Source organism: Podarcis bocagei (assembly GCF_964188305.1).
Source record: "Podarcis bocagei genome assembly, chromosome: 3".
NCBI classification, from domain to species: Eukaryota; Metazoa; Chordata; class Lepidosauria; order Squamata; family Lacertidae; genus Podarcis; species Podarcis bocagei.
In genome coordinates, this window is record NC_138127.1 from 14,481,853 (window position 1) to 14,505,490 (window position 23,638).

The 23,638-nt window shown below is 44.9% G+C and overlaps 1 protein-coding gene across 4 annotated transcripts in view; it reads left to right on the forward strand.

The window, feature by feature from the left end:
- GRHL1 (grainyhead like transcription factor 1) overlaps positions 1-23,638 on the forward strand; it is a 68,506-nt gene that overhangs the window by 16,129 nt on the left and 28,739 nt on the right. For all 4 annotated transcript variants that reach the window (XM_081189095.1, XM_081189094.1, XM_081189096.1 and 1 more), the window contains exons 2-8: positions 4,449-4,635; positions 9,580-9,650; positions 13,552-13,942; positions 15,873-15,949; positions 16,800-16,956; positions 18,916-19,027; positions 20,501-20,595. In XM_081189095.1, the coding sequence (XP_081045221.1) occupies positions 4,449-4,635; positions 9,580-9,650; positions 13,552-13,942; positions 15,873-15,949; positions 16,800-16,956; positions 18,916-19,027; positions 20,501-20,595 (1,090 nt within the window). The remainder of the gene's footprint in view (positions 1-4,448; positions 4,636-9,579; positions 9,651-13,551; positions 13,943-15,872; positions 15,950-16,799; positions 16,957-18,915; positions 19,028-20,500; positions 20,596-23,638) is intronic.

Here is a 23,638-nt window from a genome sequence, read left to right on the forward strand (position 1 = left end):
TGACTTTCGTTGTCACTCATAGAGTCACAATAGCAGAATGAAATATGGACAGCACACAGGCTTTGTCACATGTGATTAAAAACACTCCTTGAAAGCCTTCTATTCTTTTTTTCCTTGTGCCAGCACAGAAAAGGCCATGGTCTCATTACTAGAAAATATTCATACAGCACTTTCCCAAAAGGTTTTTAACTAGTCCATGTTATAAAGGAACCAAGTGCCTTAACCAGCTGCGATCTGTAATTTGCTGGTCCCAACCAATGTTGCAATGTTTTGGGTGGTTTGCCCTGCGTTTCTTTACCTCTCCCTCCTTTAATGAGGCATGGAAAGTCCCTTGCTTCATCACTAAAGTGAGCAGATTTGCACAGCGGCCTAGGAGGGTTAGGGGTGGAGCTTGCAAGGGGTGGAACATGCATTTTCCCTCATTCACCTTGTTGCTGGAACCATCGTTACAGGAGGCCACACTAGGACCATTTCTGGACAGCCCTTAGACTGGAAATTGCAAAATGCTGTGGTACAAATCATGGTAGCATAGCACTCCCCTATTGAAACAGCTTCACTAGCTGCCAAGCTGTGATCCTGGTCTAATCCCAGATTCGTATTTCAATGTTTAATGCTCTAAATGGCCTGGGACCCAAATATCTACAACAGCACCTTTTCCTTTATCGATCTGCCCATGCTTTAGGTTTGCAGATGAGGCCCTCTTGGTGGTCCCTGTGTGGTGTTGGGAGCCTGAGGAATGGCATTTTGAGTGGCAACTCATATGTAGAACTCCCTCCCTACCGAGGTGTATCCAGCCCCATATCTTCAGGTGTTTGCTTAAGGCTGAGGGGATGCCTCCAGTGTAGACTTTGTATTCAATGTGGTATCTAGTTTGGAATGAACACAAACCATTTTATCTGCCCTTTGCTTGGAATAGTTTTTGGTAGTGTCCAAGGGTGTCCATTTGACTTGGGAGTTGGCCCACTGAAGTCAGTGACTGTGACTGGGTTAGGCCCATTTATTTTAGCAGGCCTAAAAGGTAAAGGTACCTCTGACCATTAGGTCCAGTCGCGGACGACTCTGGGGTTGCGGCGCTCATCTCACTTTACTGCTTTACTGGCCGAGGGAGCCGGCGTTTGTCCGCAGACAGCTTCCGGGTCATGTGGCCAGCATGACTAAGCCGCTTCTGGTGAACCAGAGCAACACATGGAAATGCTATTTATCTTCCCGCCAGAGCGGTACCTATTTATCTACTTGCACTTTGACGTGCTTTCGAACTGCTTGGTGGGCAGGAGCTGAGACCGATCAACGGGAGCTCACTCTGTTGCAGGGATTCGAACCGCCGATCTTCTGATCAGCAAGCCCAAGAGGCTCAGTGGTTTAACCCACAGCACCACCCCCGTCCCACCTTCAGTAGGCCTACTTTGAGTAAAAAACTCGAATTCCACCCCGTATATGTCTTACTGGAGTTGCCAATCAGCAGAAAGTTACTTTTTGTTTAAGACCTGCTTGTTGATTTAAATTCCCGTTCTGTGTAAGTGTGTAGGAGAGAAATCCGAAATACCTGTGCTTTGTGACCCATCCACAAGGTTCCCTGGGCTCCGCAGGTTGGTTTCTATTCCTCAGTGGCAAAATACAAAGCAGCATGAGCTGTTACAAGCAACATTGTTCTTTGTCAAATGCATGAAGCGAACTGAGAATGTGGTTTGTGTGTATAGAGTAAAAATACAGCCATAGGTTTCCATAAGACTTTCGCTTCAAGGACTGATGGTATCTTGCGTTTCATGCAGGTTTCATTCCTCCCCTACCCGTTTTTCAGCCCCTGGCAATATTTTAAGCAAAACTTAAATTTTGTCTTAAATACTAACTAACTTTTGTGTATGCTGAAGGGGAAACAGTGTTTTAAATGGGTGCGAACCCAGATCTGGCAGTATTGATTCAACAGCAGACCCTCCAAGTGTCCCTATTTCCCAGGGGCAGCCCTGGATTTACAGAAGCCGTTCCGGTTTCTGATTTGATCCCGGAATGTTCCGCTTTTCCTTAGGACGTCCCTATTTTCACTGGAGAAATGTTGGAAGGTATGGAGTTATGCGACCTCCGAGCCAAGGAGATAAGTAACTATACAACCTTTAGAAGACATCTGAAGGCAGCCCTGTATAGGGGAGTTTTGTAATGTTTTATTATGTGTTGGAAACTGCCCAGAGTGGCTAGGGCAACCCTGTCAGATATGCGGGGTATAAATAATGAAGTTGTTGTTGTTGTGGAATAGGACGTCCCTATTTTCACCGGAGAAATGTTGGAGGGTATGCATCAGCTGAGACATCTTCTTGCAAAAAGTACCCCCCAAAATAACCTTTTGTCTAAAAATAACTCTTCTTTTTGAATGCTCCAAGATGTCCTCACACCAGACTAAGGCTGGTTTCCAACCAGCTCTAAGCCAAAAGTAAGCTCTTTGGATACTACTTTGCTAGTGGACATAACCCAGCATATGCTTGCTTATGGGCACATTAAGACCTCAGAGTAAGTGGATTTAGGGAACTAAGTAAACAAGCCGCTTTATGAGTTTATTCAGCTGTGAGTCACAGCTAATGAAAAGCTTCACTTGAAACTGGTGCTTTGCAGTTATTGGCCTGGGTCCTTTCTGGACTGCGAGTAAGTCCAGGAAGGTTTTCATTTTGGTACTGCTTTTACACAAAATTTGTGCAGAGAATAAATGCATGCGATACTGAAGATGTACATGCCTTGGGGTAGCTCTGGGTCGTTTGTGTTCCAAGGGTGACCAAAAGCCATTGGTATTGCATTGTCAACCTCTAGCATTCAGAAATCAAGATTATAGTTTTAAAACACAGTTTGAAATGTTTCGTTTATGCCATTGGCTTTTCAAATATAGAAGCCTCAAATACAGTAAAGACTTCTTCTGAAGCTTTCCTCCCCCCTAAAAACATAGGTGATTTATTTTTATTTTTTACTTTAAATATTATAAGCTCGGGACAAAATAACTGGGAGGTCTTCATTCACTGTCAAAGCACGTGTCTTAGACGGCAATCCTGTATGGATTTACTTGGGACTAAAGCTCACTCAACTCAGTGGAACTTGGTTCTGAATGCATAAGATGGCATTGTTCAGGCATCCCCAACCTGTGGCCCTCCAGATGTTTTGGCCTACAACTCCCGTGATCCCTAGCTAACAGGACCAGTGGTCAGGGATGATGGGAACTGTAGTCCAAAACATCTGGAGGGCCAAAGGTTGGGGATGCCTGCATTGTTAGACATACAAAGTCCTAGGTTAGACCTGTTGTCTGGTTCCCAGGAGTTTCAGGCATTCAAATCAGACATCCCTGAGTTAGATAGGCCAATCATCTGACTAGTTACAAGGCAAATATTTTAATGTATAATTAAGCTCTAAGCACAATGCCTCTTGGAAAAAATATCAAGATAAAAGTTTAATTAAAATTCAGTTCATCCTCTCCCAGATCTCTTTAGAGCTTGGTCAACAAAAAGCTAGTCTAAGTTGGAGGTTGTGCAATTCTTGGTTTCTTCTTTCTTTCTTTCTTTCTTTCTTTCTTTCTTTCTTTCTTTCTTTCTGAAAATAAGAATGGAATGTTTATTAAAATATATGTTCTGAAAGCTTAGGTGGTAAGTTCCATCATGGCTGGAGGGCAGCCAATGAGAGGGCCTCTCTGTTCCCTTCCTGCGTAATGATATAACCCTAGCAGTAAACAGTGATTGGGCAAGAGGGTGGAAGCAGTTAGTTTGAGTGTGCAAGCCCTTTGCATGGCTAAAAGTGTTCCAGATAAAACAATGAGGTATTTCTGAAGAATTCAAAGACTGTGATTCTTCTTCTTGTTTTAAGTTATATGAAGTTGGTACATGATAGGATAGCAAGCTTTTCCACCAGAGCAAAGAACAGCAACATAACTGCATGTTCAAAATGTTCGACAAGCACACCAGTTTTTGAGAAACTGCTTTTCTGTCTCTGCTGCTGTGTGCAGTGGGAACTAGCAGACCCTCCAGAACATTGTCTCAACGTACCCAGGGCTCATCCACCCACTCACTTGGCCTGTACTCTGACTGTATCCTGTACCAATTAATCCCCCATGGTTCAAGAGTTTTTCTCTTCATTTTGTAGGTGTGCCTTGCAAAAATCCAATCTTACCCACTGAATCAGAATCTTACCAGATGCTCAGAAAATCCAAAGAGGGGTTTGGCTTAAGTGAGCCTCAATTCAGCAGGTAAGGTCGGATTTTTGCAAGGCACAACTGCAGAATAATGAGAAAAGTTCTTGGACCTGCCTGGGGCAATTAATTGGTACACAATGCAAACAAAATGTGGATGAGCCCTTAGTTGGGTTCCTTGCACAACCTCGCATGCGTGGTGGAAGTGCTTAGACGTGTGCACAGACCTCTTTGGGTCCCAGCCCAAAGTGTGTTTTGTAATTGTGTGTTTTGTTTCATCTCCCTCTCTATGAAGCAAAAGGCCAGTTTTGGTTCTTCAGAATGAAACGCTCTACTCCCAGAGGCGACCCTACACCAGCGAGGATGAAGCTTGGAAGTCCTTTCTCGAAAACCCTCTTACAGCAGCTACCAAAGCCATGATGAGCATCAATGGGGACGAGGACAGCGCTGCTGCCTTGGGACTGTTGTATGACTATTACAAGGTAACAACGTTGGCACTTGGCTAGGACTCGTAAAACAGGCCAGCAGAGTGTGCTTTGTTGTTTCACGTGCCTTCCTTAAAGGGGAGAAAGGCCATGCCTTTTACCACTTAGCTGGGAACATGATACAGCTGCTTTTGTAGTGGCTACAAATAATAAAATAGCAACTTCTGGTTAGATGACTCAAAAAGGAAAAACAAGTATTGGATAAGTAACTTTTCCAGTTGTCTAAGCAACCTGTTCTGGAATCTCTCTTTAACAGGGCAAGGCGTTGGTAGTAGTTGGCATACTTTGCTTTTTGGGTGTTCTCTCTCTCTCTCTCTCTCTCTCTCTCTCTCTCTCTGTGTGTGTGTGTGTGTGTGTCTTCCCTTTTCAGTGATGTCCATTGAAACAGATTGGCAGGGAAATGCTCCTTCACACAACATGTGATTGATTTATGGAATTCCCACAGCCATACAATAACATTGAAAGCTGAACTGCCCCCCTTTAATGCTCTTAGACATAAAGGACATGCTCTGTGTGTAGCACCGTATTTCAGAGGCAGCAGGCCAGTTACTGGGGGCAGAGGCAGAAGAGGGCTCTTGCCTCCATCCTGCCCTGCTCGTGGGCTCCCAAAAAGGCATCTGATTGGCCAGTGTGGAGAAGCAGGCTGCTGGGGTAGATTTTCTGTTTGGCTCATCCATTGAAGCTGCTCTTACGTTTTGACTTGTCCGTGCCCAAATTGTAGTATATCTCCTGGGAAATGAGCACCTAATTCTCTTTCTTTTCAACCCACCTTCCTTATAAACAACTGCATAGCCCTGGAAGGTTTCCTCATTCTGAGTTTTCCTATAGTAGATTAAATGGAAGAGGTGCTAACCTATTAGAAATGTAATGTATCACTTGGTTAAAGCTAAGCTGATGTGTGGAGTTCTCTTCTACCAGATGCAGCTGCAGCTGCAGCTGCGGTCAAGGCCCTTTTGAATTAAAGTTGCCATCAGGGACAGCCTTGTGAGGAGCAAAGCAGTACCCTATGTTTGCTCACTTCTTCCTTTTCCTCTTCATTGAGTCAGGAGAGAGTCTCCAAGCGTAATCCTCCTTTGCCTTGCTCTGGTAGCTTTGCATTGCCTTGTGCTTTATACTAGAGATAAGTAGGACTCCAATTCCCATCAAACCCACCACCACCAGCAATAGTCATTGGTCAGGAGTGATGTGGGTTGCATTGCCAACAGCATCTGGAGGGCCACACGTTCCCCCACACCTGATTTATGTAGAATTGCAGCAATTATCAGTATGTGTACCCAGTGCCATGTGAGGTGTGCCTTTTGACTGACCAGAGCATGTCCCATTTGGAATGCCCCATTCTCTTCCTCTTTCCAAGCATCTGAGTGCTTCCCAGTTCCAAAACTGGGGGTGGGAGAGCATGGCCCCTCACCCTTGGTTGGCCAGGTGAAGAAATCATCATCATCATCATCATAATTTATTTATACCCCACCCACTCTGGGTTGGGTTTCCCCAGCCACTCTGAGCGGCTTCCAACAAAATATAAAAAATACAATAAAAGATCAAGCATTAAAAACTTCCCTAAACAGGGCTGGTTGGGTTTCCCCAGCCACTCTGGGCGGCTTCCAACAAAATATAAAAAATACAATCAAAGATCAAACATTAAAAACTTCCCTAAACAGGGCTGCCTTCAGATGTCTTCTAGAAGTCATATAGTTGTTTATTTCCTTGACATCTGATGGGAGGGCGTTCCACAGGGTGGGCGCCACTACCGAGAAGACCCTCTGCCTCCAAAAAGAGCTCCTTCAACTCTTAATAGCTATGTAAGCGCCCAAATTCATAGAACTGAGGGGACATGGAAAGACTGTTAATTATGAGCTCCAGGGCAACAGAGCCTCATGTTAACAGTGGTCCCTAAAACTAGTGTCGCCCACTAGAACATAGAATAAGAATAGAATATCAGAGTTGGAAGAGACCCTGAGCATCATCTAGTTCAATCCCCTGCAATGCAGGACTGTGTTGCCGTCCCGTACAGGGATTGAACCTGCAGCCTTGGTGCTATCAGCACCACACTCTAACCAACAGGCTCAGTTCTGTGCTTTAATATATGCTTGCTCTGAATACCCCAAAACCAGTCAGACTGGCTATAGGACTTGAGGGGCTACTGGTCTGATCCGTCAGTGCTGTTGTCCAACCGCCACCAGCTCTTAGCTTGTAAATAATAATAAAAAAGCTTTCACAAGCCTTTCATAAGAAGAGTTGGGCAACAAGAGAAACATAGCTTCGCGGCTGTGGGCCTTGGAAGCCTCCTTAACAAGCACGCACTCATCTCTGAGCAAGGAAAGGTATCACCCTCAAGCTTTTCTACAGACAAATCATCGTGTTAAGGTTGAGCTCCTACCTACTAACTGGGTGTGTTTGCATTAAATGTTTTCTTTTTGTGCTTTGTGTGGGTGTAAAGAAAAACAAAGCCAAGCAGACAGATTAAGTTGTAATAAGTTAGTAACCGCATTTTAGCTTGGCACGTCTTCCATACCTCCCTGCTCCATTTGGGAAAATCCAGGGGGGGAAATCAGTGGGTTAAAGAATGCTGCCCTTTCTCTGCTTGCCCTACTTTCTTGTAAATGCCACCCTGATCCTAATTAGCATTACAAGCCAAAGACAGGTTTCGGAAATGTGATTCCCATCCGCCCCCCTTTTAATGTGCATGCCCACCCCTAATGTGTGGGCCAATGTGATGTAGTGATTCAAGTGTTCAAAGCCCCACTTGGCCATGAATGAACCTCGCTTGGGTGCCCATGGTGCAGTCACTGCCTCTTAGCCTAACCTTCCTCACATGGTCCTTTGGGGAATACATAAGACAGTGGAGGACCAGGTACACTGCCTTGAGCACCTTTGGAGAGAGAAAAAAGGAAGAATATAAATGCAAGAAATAAATAAATGCAAATAAGGGTTTAGCTTGGATGCGTAACATGAGAATTTCTGAAATGTGCAAATTAGCAATGGAAGATCCACATTCTGAAAATTGCAGCCCTTACTTAGAATCCTAGAATTGTATAGTTGGAAGGGATTGTGAGGATTATCAAGTCCATAGCTGTCAACCTTCACTTTTTTTGTGAGAAATTCCCTTATTCCACTGCCATTTCTGGCTGCTTCCTGCTGCTATCCTGGATTGTTAGATATCCCGTAGACTGTCCCTGGGACAGGTGAGGCTGCTGATCCCTTATTTTTGAGGCTGCTGATCCCTTATTTTCAAATCTGAAAGTTGATCAAGTCCAACCCCCTGCAGTGCAAGGATATGCAGCTATCCCATACGGGGATCGAACCTCATAGGCGCCGACTCCATGGGGCTTGAGGGGGCTCGAGCCCCCTCAAAAAAATTTTTGGGGGGGCTCAGCCCCCCCAATAATCTCAGGCGGGCACCCTTCCAGCAGAGCGCCGCCGCCGTCCCCCGCCTCCTCCTTCGCCAGCCAGCCAGCCGCGCGCCCTAATCGGAGAGCCCCGGCTGGAAATCCCGCGAGAACAGGGGAATCCCGACTGGCCACACCTCCCAGCCAGCCAATCGGCTGGCTGGGGGGCGTGGCTTGCCCTATTTAGGGCCGGAGCCACTTTATTTGCATATTCATGAGCTTATTTATTATTCATGAGCTTTCCCGGGCCCCCCCAATATTTTTTCTACGTCCGCGTCCCTGTCGAACCTGCAACCTTGGTGGTGTTAGTTGTTAGCTCTAACCAACCGAGCCAGGCTGACTTCATGGTTGACTTGCAAGGGAGCTTACACTTTCGGTTCTGTGTTCTTCCACTGCCCACCACCCTAAACATATGCAGCATTTTAATCTCTGTCTCACTTAGATTTGCTAAGCTTGTGCTGGAAGCCATTCACTATAGCATTTAAGAAGTTTTCATCAGCTACACTGTCATTTATGTGGTGCGCATTTGCCAGGCAAAATGTTTAAATGCAAGGGTGTTGCTGATACAGCATATTTCAGAGCTGGAGGATGTCGAGCTAATTCCACCTCATGTGAAAATTGGTTTGTGAATCTAGTCTTCAAAGTAGAAACTGGCAACTGTTGAAATTATGGTTTCTGCTTATACACTTCACGCTTTATTTGTTTCAACTAGCCTTTAAGCCAGTGTTTCTTAAGAGGGGGAAAAATGTGTTACGTTTGCATTATTCAGAAGCATTTAGCAACTTACAGATACAGGAATGAGACCTCATTCTTAGCGAGCAGGATTTGAAATACGAGCAGTGGTAGAAAATTGATAATATATTAAACAGAAGAATGTCTTAGGTGAAATGTTTATTAGAATACAGTATGTAAATGGGATGGGATTAAGAATAGCATGGAGGGAAAGATGGGAAGTCAAAGCTTAAAGAGAAATGCATAAAAGATTTGGAATCTGGAATTCATATGTAAAGATTTTAAAATTTAATTAAAAAATTGACTCCCCCATCCCAAAAAAGGGGGGGGGATGAGAGCTTGTTCTTTAAAAGGGAAGGGTTGTACCCAGAAATGTTTCTCTTGGACTAGACCCATTGCAGTCAGTGGATAATTGCTTTCAGTGGGACTACTTTGAGCCTGACTTAATCAAACGCAACCCAGGCTTTGGAATAGAGGCATGGAGGAAAGAGTTAGAATTTTGGAAGTTTACGTGATGCTTTGCCACGATGATCCCAAACCTGTTTGGGAAGCAGTTCTGCGACTTCCAACTCATCTTTTCTGCTAGGCTTGGGACACAAGGTAGAGGAGATGACGAATCAAGTTATTCTCCGCAGACAGTTGCAAAGCCAGAATCAAAAAGCCTGTGCCTTTAAATAATATCAGCAGTAGGTAACATATCTCTTGTCTTTCCCATTGCTACTTTGTGGTAATGCTTTGAATTAAAAGAGAACTTGCTTATATAATGTTCTCCTACTAGGTTTCAGTTCATTATTTTGTGTGTTGTTGTTTTTTGTACTTGAAGGTTCCCCGGGAAAGGAGAACGTCAGCAGTGAAACCAGATGTAGATCATTCTGACCAAGAACATGGCAAAAGGTTCAGTATTCAAACTTGAAATGCTTTTTTTTAAAAAAAGAAAGTAAGAAAGAAAGATAGTTGGAGGCAACAGCATCTCGAAGGTCAGAGGTTTCCCATCTCTGCTCCTCAGGTATCACATGAATGAAGTTTGGCCAACGGTATCCACTTTTGTCCTTGCCTGGTGGCAGGCAGAGCAAAGTAAATAGAGATGAGTAGGTCCATGTTGGCAGGCCTGACCATTCACAAGAGGAGAAGCACTAGAATGCCTAGAGTCCTAGGAGTTCTCTTTGTGGCCCGGAACCCTGTCAGTCAAGGTAAAAAGATCATAGAGCTGCTGTGGAAGATGCAACGTAACTTGAAAAGTTGAAGGTGCATGATGAGTTTCAACTGCCTCTTTTCTTGATAGCTCCAGATTGCCACAAATTTATTAATAATACTCCCATGATGGAAACACATATATTGGAAAGATGTTGTTCTGCCTGTTCCTATGTGGAATGTACCTATTGATGGGGATGTCTTCAGCCTAGGCTTGGAAAGCCATGGCTGCACATCAATGGCATGATTGTTTTTATGGTAGCTTGTGAATGGAGTCAAGGCACTGGAAGACAACTTAAAAGGACAGACTGTTCATTTCCCTTTACTCTGTCTGGTCCACATCCACTCACCCAAAATGGGTTGGCTCACGTCATTCAAATTGTAGTGAGGTAACGGCAGGGAGCAGGCAGGTCTGTGCTAGAAACAGAGTTGCTGAAGGATGAGGGAAAAACCCGACACCTTTACAGGTAATGATTTCTCCAGTACTGGATGTATCAGAATTATTGCATCATTATGTTGATGCGTAAAATGCACTCCATGTGAATTTTAAAGCTATTTATGTGGATAGTCTTTGGCTGCACACATTTTATTCTGAAATCAATGGAGACTGAGTACTTGCATTTTGTACATTATCCACACATAATCTAGTTTTGTTGCATTGTTGTTGCTTTTTGCCCATCCTGAGAAACTGGAAATAAAATTTCATTGCAGATTTATTCTGAGTTACCCTGCAGAGTGTCCATTTGAAAACAGATGGTCCTGGTAATTGGGGTGGGGGTTGCATCCATGCATATCCAGTGATGTTGTGGGTCATACCAAGATGGCAATCACCACTTCCTTCGTTCACCCGGGGCATGTGCCTGGAGGAAAAGGCACGAATAACATAATCAACGGGGAGGGTTTTCAAATGTGTATCAAGTAATTATACATGGCTTCGTGGATGGCAGGATCTAGACTAAATCAAGATTGAAAGCAGCATGTTGAAGAAGAGCATTAAAGATTCTGGATTGAGAAAAGCTACGGTTTTGTGCTACAAATGCGTTGGTGTGTATGCAGCCGTTCTCTCACCAGAGTATAACCAGAACAAGAAAGCTCAGTGGAGAAAAACTCAAAGGCAACTGAACACTGGTGAGGGCTCATCATTAAGTCTACCTAGTGGCAGTGAAGGCAGCAAAGAAGGCAGACTTTGCTGCTCCATTGCATCCACATGGTGCTGTCCAGCAGAGCTTTTCCGGGTAGTGCGGGACCATTTATAGTCTGACCTAAAGGAGGTGGCAGAACTGACAGTAGTTTGCTGTGACTTGTTTGCAAAGCATTTTGAGGATAAAATTGCTTGCATCCGCCAGGACTTGGACTCCACTGCTGAATCTCGAGAGGTTACCCAGAGTACTGTCTAGTCCTGTTACGTTGGATGAGCTTCAGTTAGTAAGGCTTGAGGATGTGGACAAGGTGCTTGGATCAATCAGGGCAACCACATGCTCTATGGACCCTTGCCCCTCTTGGCTCATAAGAAAAACTAGCAGGGATGGACAGCTGGCTGGGTCAGGGAGGCTCCCTGCAAGAGAAGGTGGTCCCTGCCAGCTTGAAGGAGGGAGTAGTAGAATCATTCCTCAAGAAAAGCCTCACTGGATTTGGAAAATCGAAGTAATTATTGGCCAGTTGCCAATCTCCCCTTATTGGGAAAGATTCTTGGGTGGGTGGCTGCAGATCAGATCCAGGCGCTCTTGGAGGAAACTGGTTTTCTAGATCCAGTTCCATTGGGGTTTAGGCTCGGTTTTGACACAGAAACTGCTTTGGTCGCCCTGTACCTCTGTCAGAAGAGAGACAGTGGCATTACACTTACTTCTGTAAAACAAGAAAATCCTTAATAAAATATTTAAAAAAAAGAAAAAGAAGAGAGACAGTGGAAATGTGTGCTTGTTAGTTCTTCTTGACCTCTCAGTGGCTTTTGATACCACTGGCTATAGCCTTCTGGAGAGGCCGTCTGAGTTGTGGGTGGGTGGCACTGCTTTACAGTTGTGCCAATCTTACTTGGATGGTTGTTTCCAGAGAGTGATGCTCTTTGGCCCTGTTAAGCCTTCATCATGGGGTTCATCAGGCTTTGATTTTATCCCCTATGCTGCTTATATCTATATGAAACAGCTGAGTGGGGTCATCTGAAGTTCTGGAGTATGTTGTCAGTAATGTACTGATGACACACACCTCTGCTTCTTTGTATCTGCAGGTGTGGCAGTAGATGTGCTGGACTGTTGTCTTGCCTTGGTAATGGCCTGGATCAAAGCCAGTAAACTGAAACTCAATCCAGATAAGGCCGAGGCACTGTTAATGGGTGGTTCCTTATACCAGATGGATGGAAGGTTGCCTGCTTTTACATTCCCTCTGAAGTGGCAGGTACACAGCTTGGGGATACTTCTGGACCCCTTGCTGTCACTTGAGGCTTAGGTGGCCTTGGTGGCATGGAACGCCTTCCATCAGCTTCAGTTGGTGGCACACCTGTGCCCCTATGTGGACAGGTATAGCCTTACCTCTGTCATCTGTGCTCTGGTAACCTCTAAGTTAGATTATGCAATGTGTTATACATAGGGCTGCCTCTGAAGATGGTTTGGAAACTGGACCTGGCACAGAATTCAGCAGCCAGGTTGCTCAATGAGGCAAGACAGTTGAGCATATAACACCAATACTGACCCGACTGTACTGTCTGCCAATTAGTTTCCGGGCCTAATTCAAAGTGCTGGTTTTGACCTTTGAGGCCTTAGACGGCTTAGGACTGCAAAACCTCTAGGACCGCATCTCACCGTACAAACTGACCTGGATCCTACAACCATCATCTGAGGCTCTTCTTTCTATGCCTCCTCTGCAAGAGGTCTGGAGGGTGGCAACATGAGAACAGGCATTTTCTTCATTAGCTCCCTATTTGTGAAATGCTCTCCCCAGGGAGGGCAGCCTGGCGCCTTCATTACATACATTCATCTTCTCCCAGACCTTTGGCTAATTAAACAATCCATAGCCTTTTAAACTGGGGTGGGTGGGTGTGGTACTGTTTTTGTTTGTTATTATGGTATGTCTTTTTGTGTTTTTATATTGTAATCGGCTCTGTGATCTTCGGATGAAGGGCAGTATAGAAAGTTAAATAAGAATATGAATACACTGGGAAACCCCAATGTATGATCTGAAGGCACATGAGGCCATCATCTTGCTGAAGTTAAGCAAATCCAGTGCTTGGATTGGGTACCTGGGAACCTCATGTATGCTGCTTGGTTCCATGATGGAAGATATATGGGGTATTAATGCAGGGCTGGCCCAAGACATTTTGGCACCTGGCTCCTTGCCAGGGAAGAAGCCATGAAGGAGAGCTACACCAGGAACAAGGAGGGAAGGAAGATTGACATTGGAATCTGCTGCCCTGGTGGATTCTGCCGCCTGAGGCAGTCACCTCACTTTGCCTCATGGGATGGCCAGCCCTGTATAAATGTAAAACGGGGAAAATCCTTCCCAGAGAAGGGAGTTGACATGAGGCAAGCTTGGGCTCCAGGGCCTGCCATTTTAGAAATTTTCCCCGCCTCCCACTCCCAAGTGCTTAATCTGCCACCTCTCATTTGTTTAGGAACTGTATACCGAACATGGCGGAACAGTCGCTCATTTCTGCTGGGGAAAACCGAGTGCAAGTCTTGAAAAACATGCCTTTGAATATCGTTCTTCCGCACACTTCCCAGATGGGTGTTGACAAGCGGGGCCACCTGACTACTCCGGACACGACTGTCACGGTCTCCATCGCATCCATGCCCACCCATTCGATCAAGACGGAAACTCAGCCGCACAGCTTTACAGTGGGCATCCCTCCAGCTGTCTATCACCCAGAGGCACCTGAGCGGGTGGTGGTTTTAGACAGGAGCCTGAGTGCTGACCAGTTTAGCTCCAGCGCCCAGCCTCAGAATTCCCAGCGCCGTACTCCGGATTCCACCTTCTCAGAGTCTTTCAAAGAAGGCGTGCAAGAGGTAAGGAAACAACCTGCCTCTTTTGCTGAGCATGCTCTGTCCAGCACTTGACACATTGAGGGTGGCTGGGTTTGCCACGGGAGCACAAAAAAGCCACAGGCTGCAGTGTTGAGCTGCAGAAATGTGGCTTCTGGAGCATCTTGAAAGTAAATTGTTAAGGTTGTGATCCTGTTGAATTCCATAGAACTTTCTAAATAGGCATGCACAAGGTTGCACTGCAATTTACAGTGGAACCTTGGTTCTCGAACTTAATCCGTTCCGGGAGTCCATTCGACTCCCAAAACTGTTTGAAAACCAAGGCCTGGCTTCTGATTGGCTGCAGGAGCTTCCTGCACTCAAGCGGAAGCCACGTTGGACGTTCGACTTCCGAAAAACGTTCGCAAACCAGAACACTTACTTCCGGGTTTACGGCATTCAGCAGCCAATTTGTTCGTCAACCAAGCCATTTGAGAACCAAGGTACCACTATACATGCATTTAAGAAAAGCAGCTTTTGAACCCTTAATGCAGTGGTGGAGATCCATTTTTCAGCCTCAGGGCCATAGGCTATCATGGGTGGTTTTCTGGGGGGCTGCATATCAGTGGTGGGCGGGGCCTGAAGCAGAAGTGGGCGGAGCAATGTACAAGAATCGTTTCTTCATACAGTAAACTAGATTCTGTTCGTGCAAAAGCCAGAGCTTTCACTACATGCATACTCATGTGCAAGGCACATGTTGTCTCGCATTCTCTCTGTCTGTCTGTCTCTCTCTCTCTCACACACAACCTTCCATCCAGGCAAGAAAGAGGCAGTTCAAGGACACATTCCAGCCAGACAACAGCATTCAAAAGTTGCAGGGCAGAGTAGTGGGTGTCACCTGGGCGAAAGCCCTTGGAGCCAAATAAGAGATGCCTGAAAGGCTGCATTTGCCCCCTGGGCCAGAGGTTCCCCACCCAGTTTGCAGATAGATTCAAAGCAGTTTGGTAGACCTTGGCTGACAAACCTCCGAAGCCAGAGCAGTTGATGAATAATATATATTTTCCCCCAGTGGCCTTCTCAGTTACTAGCAAAAGCAGAGTAAATTGTGTCAGGTAGTAAAAACTTTGAAATAAATTTATGCTGAATAAGGCATCATGCAAATTCGATTTAGTTTATAAAAACTAAATAAATACAGGCGGCTCACGTAATCACAGAAAGTTTGACCTTTTTCTTAAAAGTCCAGAATGCCTACAAGTCCTGTTGATAAATAACTATTGCACCCCTTCTTCCCCTTGCCCCTCTGATTTAGCGCACTGCTCCTTAATCTGTGCATGGGTATCAGGTTCTCTTTAATTCTTATGTAAACCTGAAATATCAATCCGGTGGATTAGAAATAGAAGATTTTCTCAAAGGCCTGTGGGTGTAATGTACTAAATTTAAAACAAAAGCAACCACTATAGAATGCGAAATCACTAGCAAAAGCACATGGCTCATTTTACAGGGCAGAGAGAGAGCTCCTTCAGCTTGAATGTGTGGTAATGATATCAGCATGCCAGGAATATGTACATGATCTGTGTGTGTAAAAAAGAAAAAAAGAAAAAGTGTGCTAAATGCAGCATCACAGAAAGAAACAGCTGTGGACCTAAGCGTAAAACCCTCTAAAACTCAGAATACCTTGTTCATATGTCAGAACTGGAGCTAAGCTTTTTTCTTCTTATAGGGCTCTTGAAAGATATTGGAAATGCCACACTTTGAAAGTGTGAAAATCAGCTTTTTCCACAGTGCCCTGCCTTGTGCTGGCCTAGTTTTTTCTTCCCCCCACTCCTGGTGCACATATTAAGTGGACGGCAGTAAAACATGCCAAGTTAAGGGGCATGTTAAACACTTCATTAATGATAAATTTAGGACTGGACCACTGTTGTTGTTATTTTTTTAAACTGCCAACTATGCTTGAAACAATTATTAATACTTTCAGGTTTTCTTTCCTGCCGAACTGAACCTCCGGATGGCCGGCATGAATTCTGAAGACTACGTGTTTGAAAGCATTGCTGGGTAATCTCCTATCCATTAGATCCAACTGTTGTGAAATTCTCTCCCTCCCTCTCTGGCACACAGTAGGGCTTGACTTGGCACACCCTCAGTATTGCTCTGTCTTCTTGCTTACGCTCCCTGCTCATGCTTGTGGAATGGAAGACGTGAACCCCGGTGGGTGGCAAGCTGAGTGGATGATCACCTGGACTTGCCCAGGTTTTAGTGTTATTCCCTGACATGTTGCACTGACTGCTGGGCGGAGTACACAGCCATACATTTAAAGCACATGAATTCTCTCAGGATTCTTTGGGAGAAGCCACGTGCTTTAATTGTATGGTGCATGCAGCCTGGGTTTCTGCTGTTTGAACCTCGAGCTCAGGAGAACTAGCATACCCGCCACCATTTCCCCAATGAAAATACGGACATCCTGTTCCATCATCATCATTTTATTATTTATATGCCGCTGAGATGAGCTTGGGCAAGTCACTGTCTTGTCCTATCCTACTGCATGGGTGTGTTGTGATTGGTGATGATAACAGGATATTGCCCCATGTACACCAGCTTGAGCTCTTAGAGCATGAATTTGACTGATAGACAGATAATCGCCGTATGCCTGTTCAGAAGAGATTTATAGGGTGTAAAAGCATAACTCATAAAGTGTCTATAAAGAGAGAGCTTTTTAACTTACCCTTTGTTCCCCCTGCCCAATATCTTTGAATCATGATTTGCTAGTCCTAAATAAACAGATGTCATGATTTAGAATGCCATTACACTAAAAAGTAGCATTTGTATACACTTTTGTTTATCTGTTATGTGCAGATTCTTTCCAGATATAATTGGCTCCTAAGTCTTCCCCCTTCTGATTTTTCAGGAACAACTTTGAATACACACTGGAAGCTTCTAAATCGCTTCGGCAGAAGCCTGGAGATAATACAATGACGTATTTAAACAAGGGCCAGTTCTATCCCATTACACTGAAGGAGATGAGTGGTGGTGAAGGAATCCATCAGCCCATCAGTAAAGTTCGAGTGAGTTGACACACTAGGAACTATGTGGGAGGAGAAGCTGGCAGCAGTGGCGGGCTTTGGGCTCTCAAATTTCAACACTAAAATTCACCCCCAGGCCTTTCACGTTCCATTCTGCAGCATTGTTGTGGCACCCCCTGCAGTGTGGCATCTAGTGCGGCCGAACCAGTCGCATGCCCTAAAACCACCTCTGCTGTAAGTGCGGTGAAAAATTTTAGGAGTCCAGCGGAAGTAGTCACCGATGTTCCCAAAAGGGTGTGCAGTGATTCTGGCAGTAAGCTGGGCACAATGTTCTGCATCAGCTGTAGTTTCCAGTCATTTTCAAGAGTGAAGAGCATATTGCAATAACCTAATTTAAACTTGATATTGTGAATATGCACAATGGGTTGTAATCAGTTAAGCCAGATATTTGGAGTAGACTTGAAATCAATGGGCTAAAAGTAGGAATGGAGGAGAAATTATATTCAGTTCACACTGAAAGAAAAAAACCTACCTACAGTAATTTGCAGTTTCCAAAACAACTTGAGAACTAGTGATCCCTCAAAATTTACTCTTCTTTAGATTTTGCAATATAGTTCTCCAGCCAAGTAATGTGTACATATACTGGGGGGAAGTATACATTAAAAATGCACATGTTAGTGAAAATAACGTACCCAAAAATGCATTCTACTTGAGGAAATTTCTTTGGAAAAATAAGTATATTGGATAAAATTGCATACGGATGTGTATTATTAGGAGAAATCTGCATGAAAATGCTGGTGAATTTTCATGAAGCCTTTTAAAAATAAATAAATAAATTGCAAAGTGATGTGGAAATGTGGAAAACGGAACTCAAAGATGGGAAAAATGAGAAACCGCAATTGGCCGAAAGTCATGACAAAAGTCCACTGATTTCAAAGGGTTTACATTGTGTATGACTTAGCTGAATGCAACCCATTTAACTGAATGCACACCTATGGGTTATTGGGATTCTAGTTTGCTTGGTTTCTTCTTCTTTTTTAAAAAAAGAAGAGCTACCACACAGGAATGGAGTCACCAAGTCAACTTACCCCCAAAGGCTCCTCCCCGCCCCCCGGGTCATTTATTGCCAGTGCATTTTAATTATTTGTTCAGTGGCCAAATAAATCAACCAGGTCCCTAGTTTCTCTCCGTATTTTTGGTGTTGCTTTGAATGCCATTGGATCAAGGGGTAGCTCTGGCACTTTTCCGACTCTTGCTCCCACCCTGTTAATGGTCAGGGAAATTCTTTTCACAAGCCCACCCATGTGGGCAGATTTTGTGAAGCTAAATAGCAAGTTGTTGAGCAAGGATGGGGAGCCTGTGGTCCTTAACGTTGGGCTACAGTTCCCATGGAACGCTGGTGGCGCTGTGGGCTAAACCACAGAGCCTAGGGCTTGCCGATCAGAAGGTTGGCAGTTCAAATCCCCGTGACGGGGTGAGCTCCCGTTGCTTGGTCCCTTCTCCTGCCAACCTAGCAGTTTGAAAGGACGTCAAAGTGCAAGTAGATAAATAGGTACTGCTCCGGCGGGAAGGTAAACAGCGTTTCCGTGGTTCGCCAGAAGCAGCTTAGTCATGCTGGCCACATGACCCAGAAGCTGTACGCCGGCTCCCTCGGCCAATAAAGCGAGATGAGCATCGCAACCCCAGAGTCGTCTGCGACTGGACCTAATGGTCAGGGGTCCCTTTACCTTTACCTTACAGTTCCCATAATCCTTCACCACTTCTGAAAGGCCACTGGTTCTGCACCCCTAGAAAATCAGAGGCATCTACATATATCTGAGTAGCCATGTTCGCACTTCAGCTTAAAAAGGCCAGCAGAATTGCCTAGATTAAGCTCCCAGTTTAATAAACACTTTGCTTCCTTCCCTGTGAAGTGTCTTTGCCAAAGACCCTCTGGCCTTTATGTCAATTAAGCTCTGCTCTCTCTCTCCTCCTGTCCCTCTTTTTCCTCCTCTTTTGAAGAGTGTCATCATGGTTGTATTTGCCGAAGACAAAACCAGAGAGGATCAACTCCGGCACTGGAAGTACTGGCACTCTCGGCAGCACACAGCCAAACAAAGGTGCATTGACATAGGTAAGAAATCATCCCAGCTGCAGGTGCCAGGACAGCGCTTGGCAGGATTCAGTTCTCTGCTCACGTTCGTTCTTTCTTTTTACTGCACATGCCCAAGGCTATCTTTTGGCCACTGTTCAACATGGCTCCAGTTCTTGTTCATTACAGTTCTTTGGTTGCGCGAGAAATATTCTATGACATCCTAATCTTTTGGGCGAGGGGGCAGCTATACATCTCTGAACGTATAATGGGGTACTTGCGCTAATTACCCAAATGGGTGGGTCAGCACTTATAAATCAAGATGTTCCTAGACTACAACTCCCATCCTCCTGGCCATGTGAATTAGGGCTGGTGGGAGTCCAAGAACACATGGAGGCCCCCATAGGTTAGCCACTCCTGGTCAATAGCATGCAGTGGGGGTTGTAAGATTGCATAATCTTCCGTGACTGGTACAAATTGGTTGCTTTTAGGCCCGTTTTGGTGTCAGATGATGCTATTTCTGTGTTGAGTTGCCTTTGGGGCTGCTGAAATCTGTTACGCTTGTTTTCTGTCTTCTGCGGGAGCCGCAGACTTTCTGAACAGCCGTTTTCTGAACTTTGATCATCCCCCCCCACCACATCTCCGAAAGAGAAAACCAACCCAACCGTCTGATTATATTCCTCTGTTTCTACCATCACCCTCCCGAGAAAGCAGAGTTCAGTTTTTAATTCCTAGAGTGTTTGGGTCTAGTAGAGGCTGCTTTGTAGCTCATGCCCTGTGCTCCAGGGTCCCTTGGCCCTTAGTCCTGAACGTGTGTAGATGAGTTGTGGTGACTCAAGGTAGAAGGGAAAGGCACTCTGCACATGGGCAAATCTGCTGTCGCTTATTACTCAGGTGTTTTGGAGGTGAGCTGCTGGTGTTGTTAAACAGGTTCCAGGAATGAGTTGAGTCCCTGGCACAACTCAAGCTCCAGGTAGAGTTGGGGCAGGGAGATGAAAGATGGCATTGCAGATACCTGCTTGCCTACAGCTAAGCTGTGATTGGCCAGATTCCAGGTTCCTTTGGTTCAAGGTTGAGTTGCACTCCCAGCCCTTTCCTCCTGTGAATAAAAGGAGGGATTAATCACTTGGCACTTAAAGGCAGACGCAGACGCAAATCTTCCTTTATTATTAAAGGGTGTTTTTTATTATTATCAAGAGTATATATCCTTGTTATGCTGGGGTGACATTTATCGTACAAAACCACAGGGCACGGCAAGGATAGCAGGTGCCACCTCTTTCCTTTTAGAACTTTATGTTTCATTTCCTGATTTATTTATTTTTGCTTTTTAAAAATAAAAATCAAGCTTATTGCAGAGATGCCCACAGGCAACAACTCTTGGTTGCTTTTTTATTGCTCTCCAAGACATCAGTGTTCTTCCAAGATGGAAGAAAATAAATGACGCTATACTAGGCCTGTATGTAGCATCAATAGATTAACGTACTATATTGTGTGTGTGTTTTCTCTTATCAACAGCTGACTACAAGGAAAGCTTCAACACGATCAGTAACATTGAAGAGATAGCCTATAACGCCATTTCCTTTACTTGGGACATCAACGACGAAGCAAAGGTAAGCATTCAGACTTATTTTTCCTGGCCCCTTTTTTTGTGTAAAAGGGGAGAAAGGAGGTGTATCTTAACATGGCATATCGTTAGATTTTTATTTGCTTTGTGCTTTTAAGAAATAGTTGCTGGAGCATTGCCAAAGTGTGTTTGAATACAAATAAAGTGTTTGTTGTTTTTTTAAAGTGGAGGGACAATCAGTATTGGGGATTGACGTTTCAAGTTCTTCCTTGCTGCTCCCAGCCTCCCAAATCAGTTTAACAGAAGGAAAGTGAGCAGGAACAGGAGAGTGAAACAGGCTCCTGCAAAAAGTAGAAATTACTTCAGCATGCTAGTGAATTATTACATAGAGACCTACGAGCTACCCGGTGCTTTTGGGGCTTGTTCTCTCTGAGGAGACTGCCTGGCAAGATCTCAGACTGCTACACCTATTCAAACAGACGTCTTTCAGCCACCTAAGTTTAAACAGAGGTGTGTTTGCAGGCTGCGACTTGCAATCCTCTGCAAACGGCCCATCTCTTCTGTCAAAGTGTCATTTTGTGTCAGATTTACTAGTCACCTTCTTAGTCCCCTTTTGCTATGCAGACGTCACTAAACAGCACAATGCAGCCTTCAGGTGCCTGGTACTACAACTCCCATCAGCTCCAACCAGCACGGGGGGCGGGGGGTGAAGCCTTGTATAATGGACATATTGCATTGGGAAAGTTTTCCGCTTCATATTGTGGTGCGATGCAGTTAAGTCTGGTGGGAAACCTCCTAAGTTTTATTGCTAAGCCTTCAAAGAGTATGCAAAGCCACTTGTAGGCTGAGCTGACAAGCTTGCTTTTGCCTTGACACGAGGCTACTTTCATGCCATGGTCTTAGAATTATTTGAAATAATTTTAGAATAATTATCGCATAGTTCTGAAATAATGGTAATTTGAGGCCCATTTTGAATTGAAGCTCCAATGAAGACAATGAACAGATGGACTCCCTTCCCTTTTGCAAACTTAGCCAGTGGTACCTGTTTAAAGTTTAAAGATGCTCTCAAGGCTAATATAAAAAAGAAAAAAAAATCAGAATAAGCATGGAAAATTGGGAAACACTGGCCTGTGAGTGCTCCAGTTGGAAAATAGCCTTTACCAAAGGTGTCTTGAACTCTGAAGAAGCACAAACTCAGGATGAAAGGTAGAAACAAGCTAAGAGGAAGGCAAGTTTAGCAAATCCTCACCATGATCAGCTCTTGCCCGGAAACCCATATCCCCAGTGTGGAAAGACATGTGGATCCAGAATTTGACTCCACAGTCACAGACACACCATTAGGACTGTCTTCATGGAAGGCAATCTTATTCTGCTACGAGTGATCGCCAGAGAAGAAGACGACGACCAGGAAAGGGTCAAAGGAGGGGGCTCCACCCAGAGATGTTGGATAGCATGGACTACATTTTCCATATTTACTGATGGCTCTGGTGGCAACATCTAGGGCAGCTTTGGGCTGACTGCATCCCCTCACCATCTTTGACCACTGGCCATGCTGGCCAAACAATAGATGGGGATGCAAGTTTGGGGATTGACACGTCAAAGTGGTTTACAACACTACATTACAACATTTAAAAAGCCATACCAAAAAAAGTATTTAAAGACTTGACAACAATTTAAAAGCAAAAAGGGTTATTCAGAAATAAGCTGCGCTGAGTTCAATGGGAGTTGGAATGGTTGGAATGGGGTGTCGGAATGGTTTAGCCATAACCTGGAAGACCCCGTTTGAAATCTGTGTCCCCTTGAATTCCCTAGGGGAATCTGAGCCTCATCTCCCCTCCCTTCCATCTGTAATATAAGAATACAGTGGTACCTCTGGTTACGTACTTAATTCGTTCCAGAGGTCCGTTCTTAACCTGAAACTGTTCTTAACCTGAACTTTAGCTAATGGGGCTTCCTGCTGCCGCCGCGCCGCCGCTGCGTGATTTCTGTTCTCATCCTGAAGCAAAGTTCTTAACCCGAGGTACTATTTCTGGGTTAGCGGAGTCTGTAACCTGAAGCGTATGTAACCCGAGGTACCACTGTAATGATACTGGCCTACTTTACAGGGCTTGTCGTAAGGGTTATTGAGATAATGCAAGCAAAACACTTGGAATATTCAGGGGAAAGTGTCACATCAAGTTATTACATCCTGTTTATCCTCTCTTTCCCCTCCCTGCAAGTGTGTGTGGAAACCAGGGCTGTGTTTAACCTCGGCCATTTGCAGCCATGACATTGTAAAAGCCTCATGTTGACCAAAGAGAACTCCACATGGGACTCTGATAGCAATAGTTTAGGTTAATCCATTGTGGGTCATACTGAAGAATGTGGAGAGTTTTGGTCTTTACTGGAACCTAAGAGCATCTGTGTGGAGATTGTAGGGACCCCTCTCCTCAACCTCTCTATTCCCTGTCCCCCCTCCCCAACCTAGGCTGGTTCTGCCATTAAGCAGCTTGAGGTGAACTCGCCTCAGGCCGCGAGAGTTTGTGTATGTGCAGCATTGGCAAAATATTGGACAGGGCTGTGGGCTTCATACACACCATACATTTAAAGCCGATTGGATGTGGCTTCTTCCAAACAAACCTGGGAGCTCTGGTTTACCTCTCACGGAGCTGTAATTCCCAACACCTTGTAATGAACTACAGTTCCCAGTATTCTTTTGAGAAGGTCATGTGTTTTAAATGTGTACAACACAGCCTTGTAAGCCAGACAGCCAGCCTCCTCTTAGGAGAACACTCTTCTGTCCCTAATGTGGAAATAAGATTCAGCTGCCAATCTGGTCCACTTGTGGAATGCGAGGGTGTCATGTTGTCCTTCACAGTAGGCAACAAAATGGTCTTGGTCCGGCCCAGCTGTCTCGCATTTTGGTCCCCCCCCCCCCAACACATCAGAGAGATGAAGCCGTTTGTCCTTTCTCTAGCACAGACATGCCCAAACTCGGCCCTCCAGATGTTTTGGGACTACAACTCCCATCATCCCTAGCTAACAGGGCCAGTGGTCAGGGATGATGGGAATTGTAGTCCCAAAACATCTGGAGGGCCAAGTTTGGGGGT